Genomic DNA, 9,449 nt, shown 5'->3' with positions numbered 1-9,449 from the left:
TGCGGGGAATCACTCAACGTGATACCAGCTGCTTGAAAGGGACTGACTCATTCAAGATTGCCTGCACACCCATCGAGTGGCGGATGCGAGCTAGCAGTTTAAGAAGCTTGAATTTGAAAGAGGTTGCAAATGCTGTCTTGTTTTCCGAACGTCTGTGCGCGTGCGGCGATGCTGTGCTGTGCCGGTGTCGCTGCCGCGGGCGGGCTGCCCGTCCCTGCCGGCGACGGTGCACGCGCCGCGTGTGACCTGACCGCCGGCCTGTTTCAGCACACTCGATCTTCGGCGGCGCCGCCGCGGCCCGGGCCTTAACCCAGATGCTGATGTCCCGGCTTTCACGATGATTGCCGGCCGCGGTCGACGGGTCGTCGTCCCGCAGCGGCGGCGCACGCGGCCCCTGGCATCCCATGGCCGGCACGCAGGACCATCGGCAGCATGTCACACAAGCCAGTGAGTAGTCGTTGCGCGGGGTCGACGCGCGTCGGCAAACCGCTCCAGACGCCAGCCGGCCTCGGTGCCTGTGCCCGCGGCCCTGTGGCCGGCCCTGTCATCCCGGCCGCGGCGGCGGCCAGACCACGTTCGCCCGTCTTAGCATCGCGGCAGGTGGTTCGGTGCCAATGTCATCAGTCCGGCAGAGTGGTCCCAAGCCGAGAGTGGTCGTCCGCCAGGACCTGCATTTGCCCGCTCGTGGTCGGAGTCGGCGTCCGGTGGACAGGCTCTCGCAGGTGGAGTGGTCCACACATGTCTGCACTCCCCGCACTGCAGCAGATCTCGGCCTTCTGGCAGGCCAGTGTCGGATGGCGTCTACTATTGACCTTGCCCACGCGCACCAGGCACCTCCACACCACAGTGCAGTCACCAGCAGTCATCAGACGCCCTCACACCCCAGCAGTCATCAGACGCCCTCACACCCCGGCAGTCATCAGACGCCCTCACACCCCAGCAGTCATCAGACGCCCTCACACCCCAGCAGTCGGCGGCGGTACAGTCAGGCCGGTGATTCAGCGTCCACCGTCCTGGCGGCGGCGCAGCGGTCCGTCTCGGTCCCGTCCTCACACGTCAGCCTCGTCCAGCCGCGTGGTCGGTGTCGCGCCACGGACGCGCGGGCTTATTGGAATGGGATGTGCTGTGACAACGGACAGCTCGCGCACAATCGCCGGTCACCATCATCACCGCGGTGGAATCAGCGGCGGGCTTCCCGTGCTCGCTATCAGTCCGCACTTTATCAGGCGGCGCGGGACCGGCGATTAATAGACACGAACACGGCCCGGCCCTTTCACGTGCCGTACTCTTCTACCGAACACCGGCCTGACGGGAATCGGTATGCACCGTGAACGTTAGCCGACAGACCACTCCATTCATTCTCCTGATTTACGGCCTCGGCGATAGAGATCATCGTACCAAACACTCCATCAATCCTTATAGGCTCCGGCCGGCGCAGCGCCCACGTGCCGGTGTTGTTAGTGTTGACGTTTCCTTCTGCTGCGCTGTCTGCAGCGTGGCGAAGACGTGTCGCTGCTCCGAGTACCCCACTCTTGTGTCCAGGAGCGCGGCGCGGGGCGTGACTGCGCCAGGTGTGCCCCCGTGACGCCGCTGCCGTTGCTGGCAGCGCCGGCCACGCGCGGCCGCCGACACCTCTTACTTTCCACCTCGTCATACCCTTGCTCTCCGCTGTGTGGTGTCGGATCGTGCTCAGCTCCCGTCTGTGTCTTGTCTCCGGTGCTGGACCGCAGCACCTCGGGGTGACCGCGTGGGTCCCGGGAGTCGAGTGCAATATGGCATAAAGAACTCTTATTTGCAAGGCTGGAGCTAGAGTCACGACCCCTTTAAAGCATTATTTAACGACGCAGGTTGGTATCAGCCGTTTTCATCGGCGATATGATCCGTTTGTGCATAATTTACCACCGCTTCCGGATACCGAACGCACGCGCTGGAGCCCGACATTTTACGGTGACACGACAGACCCCGGAATATTCGACTAATACCCCTTTCAATGAGATTGTATATATATATATATATATATATATATATATATATATATATATCCCATCAACATGAATGCAGCATGCAACTTGTTCCGGCCATCGTTCGGGTCATTTCCGACATTCTTTTACGCACTCAATTTACCGCCCGCTGTTTTGCTCCATTTAATATGATATATTTCAACTTGACGCCGCCCAGAAATTCACGCCACGCGCCACAGGCCGTGACAGAGCTCATGGTTTTTGAAGGCCACCCCGCTGTCAAAGCGTCGCCGTCACTGGAAGCCGACTTGGCTGTGGAGTCCGACAGAAGCCCGCGGTGGGAAGTGCCGCCAAGCTGTGCAGCCTGTCACGGCGTGACGCCGCTGGCCGGGTCGGCGGGTGGCCGCGCCCCCGGCAGCCGCGTCCGAATGGCGTCTGCCGCGACGACGGCGGCTCCACGCGGTCCGGGGAGGCTGTACGGGGACGCCGGCGCCCCTACCGCCCGGGGTCCGGCGGACGGACGCAGGGGGGGGGGGGGCTCTGGGCCGGCCGGGCGCCGCGAACGTCCGCCGCTATCAGGGGCCTGGCTGGTCGTGGTTGCCAGTGGCGGCGGCCCGTTGGTGCGGGCGCTGGATGCAACTAGTCTTTCCGCTGAGAGCATCTATCGTCCATGCATATAGCAAGCGAACCTGGGTGATGCAATCTGTGATGGCGAACACGCGCCTGACGGGCCGGGCCGGGGCCGGGACCGGTTCGCGCGTTCACGTGAGGGTCAGCAAATGAGCCGGCCGCCAAGGTTTGGATATCAACATTCCTGATGTAATGAATCCCGTAACATAATTGTTTACGCGGAAATAGGTGTCGGAAGGTGCGGTAATATAGTTGGGTGCAGCACGAACGAATAACACGATTCAACAGGTGATGTGTCAGTAAGTGCATGCGATGGCAAGCCTTTGAGCAGGTTGTGCGGCAGTAGCATTCCCATTTCCACTATCATACGGCTCCTAGCAAGCTTCTGACGTAACCAAAGTAATTGCCAGTACCCTGGACGGTGAGACCCGACAAGGGCCTGGTTATGGCGGAATCCGTGACGTGGGCGCCGGGTCAGGGCGCGAGGGGGCGTTTTGACCTGACATAGGTCAGGAGCATGTCCCCGCTCGCCACGGCCCGTCTCAGTTACAAGCAGGGCGGTGTTGGTACAGTGTGCCCCTACACGGCGCCTCACTGGACTGGCTGGTTTGGCTTGAATTCAGCCAGATGTGTGATTTAAGCCGTAGATAGGTGTCTGGGGCCGGTTACGTTAAAATCATGAAGGCTGAAGTGGGAACTTGGACTTCATGGTAGCCTAAATAACATAGCTCCTAAATCTGGACGCCGGATTTGGATGTCAGCTATGCGTGAGCGGCATACGCTATCAGAATATGATGCAGTCTAAGTTCTGCTTACTTAAAAAAAACTCGTCGATAATTCCATCCAAGGCCCTCCTGCAATGCAAGTCATTGCTCTTCCGTAACCGTGCGCAGCTCCTAAACCCGGCCCACAAGCATCTCACGGAATACATTCCGCGATGACTGAGCGGCAAACTAGGGTATTCTGGGCCGGACTCCCGCCCTGCGCGGAATCAAGCGGCCGTGTGGTGACGAGCGCCGCCAGCCTCGCCTTGCGAGCGAAGGACGGGGTGGAGCGGAGGGGGGGGGGGGGCGTTTGGCGACAGCTCGGGTGGCCCAAGTCACGACCCGGCCTCAGCAGTCCCCGCAGTCGGTGCACACGCCCGCTTTTGTACCGGCGACGACATTTCGCCCTTGGACACCGAACCGCTGGCGACGGGTTTCCCGCAGCTGCACTGCCGTCACGTTTGCGCCGCGTCGCGCCCACGCGTCGGCAACAAGATGAGCGCCGCCGCCCCGAACCCATGCGGACGCCGCACGAGCTTTCCAACGTGGTAATTTGCAGGATGTCATCATCTGGGGTTGCGCGTGCATTGACAGGGCCGGTTGTCGCCCGCCACTGCGGCCGGGGCGCTGCCGCTGATAAATGGCGACCGAGGCCTTGCGTGTATCGGGTTGTCAGTTGTTGTCAGCGCGATCAGCTTGCCAGTACATTCATTCATTTGCATGATGTTCCGGCTGCGGAACAGAACGCCGGAGCTCGCTGGCTTCGGTCCGAGCCTCACTACTGGCGCCGGCACAAACGTGGACAGGTGACCGGTTTTGTTTGCTGTTTGAGCGACCGGCTGGCTTTATGAGTTTGGTAGCTGCCCGCCTAGATCCAGCGCGGTGTGTTTCCGACGATCTCCGCTCAATCAGCGCATCGCCAGTGGGCCCGTCCAGCAACAGCGTGTCGAACAGCCGGGCCTTGGTCGGACACGATCGTGGCCGCCGAGCAGAGCGACAGCAGGGCCCGGGGAGCGCCTCAGCCGACCGGACGGGCGTGGGCAGGCGGCGGGGAGGCAGTCGTGCCGCGCGGCCGGCCCACGCCGCCGGCCCGGCACCGGCGTCAGCTGGCGACAGGCCGGTGACGTCACGCGCCCCGCCGGCCGTCCCAGTTGTGGGTCGGGATTGTGCGGGCCAGATAGGGCGCGGCGCGTCGGGCGCCGCGCGGCGGCGTGCGCCCGACGCGCCGCCAAGCCAAACAGGAGCCGACGCAGCCCCGGAGGCGGCGGCGGGGAGAGGCGCCGCGCGCGCGAGAGAGAGCCGGAGCGGCCCGCCTGTCCGCCGGCACGCCACCGCGTGACGCCAGCTCCGCCGGGCAGTGTTGTTACGCCGATGAATGGCTGGCCGTATGAATGGCCACAAATCACGTCGGTCCGATGCTGACCGCGGGAAAGGAGGCTGGTGTGCACCAAACGCGTGCTGTATCTGAGGGGCTGACCGCGCGATCCCCCGGGAAGGTGTGACCTCACATGTGTGTGGGGACCGGTGTTCGGCGGTGTGTGGTGTGACCATGTGTTTTTGCTGGTGCGGGCGCAGTCTGTACAGGGACAAGTAGGTGTTTAAGTGGACTGATGGCTTGCGGGAAAGTTCATCATTCTTGTTTTTACTACATTGAGCAGTAAATTGCAATTCCGTTGGGCCGTTTTCGAAGCCCACAGACGCTCGAGCCTGTGAAATGCTGTCAGTTTCGCTATTGGTCTTCGCTCGTAACGCCTCGGACTGAATTGCAGCCGCGATGGTAGCAGTAATAGGTAGTATTCGCTTCTCAATCCCCGTCGAGTCCGTGCGTAAGTCCGAGTCCCTCAGAATCTTCACGGCCTAAGACTGCACCTGGCAATAAGCTAGATACTACACAAACCAAGAGCGTGCACTTGCCGCCATGTACACCTTTAAGCCATCCAGTTTGTGATCAATCCACTCCAACCAGGAGGCCCGACGTGCGTAATGTGGTATCGCTTTCAGAATGATTGTGGTTTGCTTCACGTTGTTGGTATCGCCTCGAAGTCGTCTCTCTTGGCTGTCACCGCGAACGCAGCTATGGGTGCGACCGCATCCGGACGCAACCGTTTGACTGCAAGGCTTGTGTGGGGTCGGCCGGGGCAGGCGGTAAAGCGAGCGCTCGCGCGCCCCGCGGCCGTGTGTGTGTATGAGCTGGCGGCCCGAGTGCGGCGCGCGCCTGACGGCCGGCCGCCCGCCTCTCTCCGCAGACGCCGCCTGGATCAACTTCATGCAACCAGATGGCGGCGCAGGACTACCTGAGCCGGCTGCAGTCCGGCGCCGCCGCCGGCATCCACCCGCTGGCCGGGCTCGGCTACGAGGCGCTCGCAGGTGAGAGGCACGGGACGGGGTCGGGTCGGGTCGCTGCGGTCCCGCACCGCGGCCTGAGGGCGAGCGAGGGACCCGGCTCCAGTGCGGCGCCCTGTCGTGCTACGCAGCTCTGCACGGTGCCCGCTCGGAGCGGGCAGCCTGCCGGTGGCGTGTTTGGCCCGTGGCTCGAGCCGGCCGTCCTGGGCGGCCGCGGCCGTGAGAGCGGCCGGGTGCGTCGGACCGGGCCGGGCGCCGGCCCGGCGCCGTCAATACAACCTCGTCGCCCCCGGCCAGATGGCACGGCCGGCGACGTCGGCGCGCCCCGCGCGGCCGGCCACACGTCCGCCGCGCTGGGCCGGCGCCCTCCCCGTCCGCCGCCGGCGCCGCCAACCGGCGGCGACAGCGGATATGCCGTGCGTCTGTCGGACGAGAGCGGACGGCGGCCAAAAAAGATGGCGTGGGTAGCCTGCGAACGCTCGGCGGAGCATGCGAAGCCGAGACTCAGTCAGAGACTGACTGGGACCTGTTGATTCCAGGAATGAAAGCGCACGGTGGTGGAAGCCCCAGCAGCTCTTCGTCCAAAGAGTGAGTCTTCCGTCTATGTCGATTTGAGCCTCGTCTGGGTGTTTAAAATAGACACCAGGCGTTGACCCGGGTTGGAAGGGTGGGCGGCCGCGTAGTGATTTATTCCCCAGCATGGCAGGCGTGTTCGATCTGATGCGAATCGAGGAGTAAGATGGGCAAAAAGTGTGGCTGTTCCCTGTGTTGGAGTTCTTGATTGGCATCCTTTTAATCTTCACGTGTTCCGAGAACTGCTCCGGAATTCTGCCACGTCGGAGTTCAGTGCACGTCTCAACGCCCACCCGCTCCATTCCAGATGCTTTCCTAACATGGGCGGATTTATACAAAGTCGTGTTAGTTCTCTTATCGTCCGTTTTTAAGACCATACAACAGTAAGCATTACGCTTCGTCCCAGTGTTACGAGTGGATGAGCCGAGTAGTATGAAGCCGACCAGCGTTGTGTTGTGAGGAAGAGATCGGCGACAAAAAAGACCAAGGTCGCTTGTTGGCTCTGAGTTTTGTTGGGGACCCTTTTAAGACTTCATTGTGGTCGCAAACAAAAGACTACCCCGTGCGTCATTGCGACTTAACGACACACTCAGCTACTGGGGTGATATGACGTCGCCTGTCTCTCATCCTGATAAGAACGGCGAAAGACTGTCTCATTTTCCATTCCGTTATGCCTTGATTTTCACGGGCACGTCTCGTGTGCGTGTGCGTGTGTGAGCGCGCGCGTGTGTACTTGTGTGCGTGTCTGTGTGTGCGTTACCCCGCTCACGTGCCAGCGTTTGGTGCGCCGCTCATGCCTCCGTCCCGCGCCGCTGGTGTCCCGTCCCACGCAGCTCGTCCTCTCATCGCTCGCCCCGAGTCGGGCCGGCGCGCGGGGCGTGCGGCGCCTCGCGCCCGGCGGCGGCGGTGGCCCGTCGGCGCCGTTCTGTACCGGGCGGGCTTGGCCGGCTGTTTCAGTAGTCCGGGCGGCCTTCAGCTGCCGGACGGTACCGAGATAATCAAGCACACCTCGTCCATCAGCGGCCCCAAGGTGCCCGGCACCACCAACCGTGGCCGCAAGAAGACCATCTCGCTGGACCCGCCGTTCCCCGCCGGCAGCGGCGCCGGCGCGCTCTCGCACGGCGTCTCCTCCATCCTGGGCCGCTCGCCGGCCACCGAGGTACGTTCGGCTGCCCGGCCGGGCGTCCGCCGCGCCGTGCGCATTGTGGCGGACTGGTGCTGGTGCTGGTGCTGGTGCTGAGCTGCCCGCACCGCTAGCGCCCCTCCCTGTTGCCCGACCGTGTGCGGCGAGGGAGCGAGTTGTGCTGTACGGTTCTCGCTTGGAGCTGGTCTCCGCCGTCCTACGCTTGGGTCATCCCAGAGTAGCCTGTGGCCGTTTCCTGAATGCAGCAGTGGTGGATGGGGCGGCAGGTCCGTGTCCCGCCGTTTGCTGGCGGCAGGCGATTGAGCCATGCGAGTCCCTGATGGTATCTTTCGATTGACGATCTTCCCGTGCTCGTTATCCATTATAAGCACTGCCCACTGACACGTAAATCACTTTTGATTGCCCCCGAGGAGCGACCGGCGTGTCTTTCGATTGCAACCGACCCGAAAGTGGGCGCCTTTGGAAGCGGCCGGCGGCGCTGTACGGACCCTGTGACCTGACCTGACCTGACTTGACCTCCCCTCTGCCGGCAGACGCGGCTGACGGGACAGCGTCACCATCACACCGACGTCGTCCAAGTCCACCAGCGATCGGCTGCGAGAGCTCGAGATGCTCGGAACCAAGGTGGAGATAAAGCCAGTTGCTAAGGACTCTGGCGCGGTTAGTGGGAACTGAGTCAGTTCTAACTAACACCCGGCGCGGCCGGCGCGGCCCGCGGCGTTCGGTAGCTCACGCTAAGCCGCCTCGTGTGCTAACCGCCTGACGGGCGCCGCGGGATCGATGCGGCGACGTTGGCTGGCGGCGCGAGCTTCCGTCGGCGGCTCGCTGCGGCCTCAGCGACCTGACCGTGCTTGGCCGTGCCGTGCCTGACACACTGGCCCGGCTGGCAGGCCGTGGTGCATGCGCCGCACGCGTAGCCGCCACTCGGGGGGTCTGCATCGCTCCTGCTCATAACCTAGAGGCTTGGCGCGTCGTTAGTGATCGACAGGATGACAGTTTGCGGTGGGCAAGTGAGGCATTGCGCAGCTTCGGCCGTCACTGACACGTGCTGAGGCCGGCATGTGGCGCAGCGTAGTTGCGTTTTCTCTTCCCCTCGGCAGTGCGCTTCGCAAAAGCGAAATGAAACAGTGCGCTGTTAACAAAAGGTCTGCTGGTTGGAATCCTCGACTCTCACATGGGGGGTCTGCATTCTAAACCCGGTTACGTCATGGTCCCGTGGCGCCAGCACGACCACCGTGGTCACTGACGTTCCATGAAAAGGCCCGCGATGGCGCGCGCAACGTTCCTTTTACAAAGGCGCGCTCCCCCCGCCGCGTGTATGTATCCCCGGAGCTCGGCCGGTGTCGCCGCCGCCGCCGCCGTCGCCGCTGACTCAGGCGGCGTGCCCGGCCACCAGGTGGGCCAGTCGGCGTCGACCTCAGGCGCCCAGGTGACCATCACGCCGGTGGCCTCCAAGGGCACCACCATGCTGACCAGCTCGGTGTCGCTGACGCCCGTGGAGCGGGGCGGCGCCGGCCGCTCGCCGCCCGCCACCGACGGACCGCTCAACCTCTCCAAGAAACAGCCGACCAAAAGTAAGCGACCGTCGCCGAGGCGACTGGGCACGACTGCCAGCTGTGCGATCGGCGGCAGGCTAGTGACGGGGTGGGCCTCTGCGCGACGCTGTGAGTGAGTGGTGGGGCGGTTACTGAACAGATCGGCCGGCGGGCATTGGTGCGAACGCGCGAGGCGGGTCGGCCGCGCCTGTCCGAGGGTGGTACACCTGTCGCCGGTCCCTGCTGTTGTGAGACGGGCCTGCCGCGCCTGTCCGAGGGTGGTATGCCTGTCACCGGTCCCTGCCGCTGTGAGACGGGCCTACCTCGCCTGTCCGAGGGTGGTACGCCAGTCGCCGGTCCCTGCTGCTGTGAAGTGGGCCTGCCGCGCCTGTCGCCTCTGACGGGCTGCCGGCCTCCGCAGAGCGCTCAAGTTTGCCGGACCCCGAGCAGCTACGCGGCGGCGCTCGGCCTGCCCATGACGCCCGAGCAGCAGCTGAGC

At 63.4% G+C, this 9,449-nt stretch overlaps 1 protein-coding gene across 1 annotated transcript; it reads left to right on the top strand.

Moving 5' to 3' along the window:
- Positions 1 to 5,631: 5,631 nt before the first annotated feature.
- LOC119111479 (uncharacterized) lies at positions 5,632 to 9,429 on the top strand. Its single transcript, XM_037235297.1, has 6 exons — positions 5,632 to 5,722; positions 6,238 to 6,286; positions 7,229 to 7,430; positions 7,949 to 8,039; positions 8,812 to 8,989; positions 9,372 to 9,429. Exons 1-6 carry the CDS (start codon positions 5,632 to 5,634, stop codon positions 9,427 to 9,429), a joined length of 669 nt encoding a protein of 222 aa, XP_037091192.1.
- Positions 9,430 to 9,449: the final 20 nt, after the last annotated feature.

The sequence above is a fragment of the Pollicipes pollicipes genome, unplaced genomic scaffold, assembly GCF_011947565.3.
Source record: "Pollicipes pollicipes isolate AB1234 unplaced genomic scaffold, Ppol_2.1 Scaffold_7261;HRSCAF=8764_pilon_pilon_pilon, whole genome shotgun sequence".
Taxonomy (NCBI): Eukaryota; Metazoa; Arthropoda; class Thecostraca; order Pollicipedomorpha; family Pollicipedidae; genus Pollicipes; species Pollicipes pollicipes.
This window is presented reverse-complemented; position numbering and strand designations above follow the sequence as displayed.

Coding starts and splice junctions, on each gene's coding strand:
- LOC119111479 (XM_037235297.1), top strand. CDS start 5,632: ATGGCGGCGCAGGACTACCTGAGCCGGCTGCAGTCCGGCGCCGCCGCC. Junction 7,431..7,948: donor GCCGCTCGCCGGCCACCGAG/GTACGTTCGGCT, acceptor CTCTGCCGGCAG/ACGCGGCTGACGGGACAGCG. Junction 8,040..8,811: donor TCGAGATGCTCGGAACCAAG/GTGGAGATAAAG, acceptor CCCGGCCACCAG/GTGGGCCAGTCGGCGTCGAC.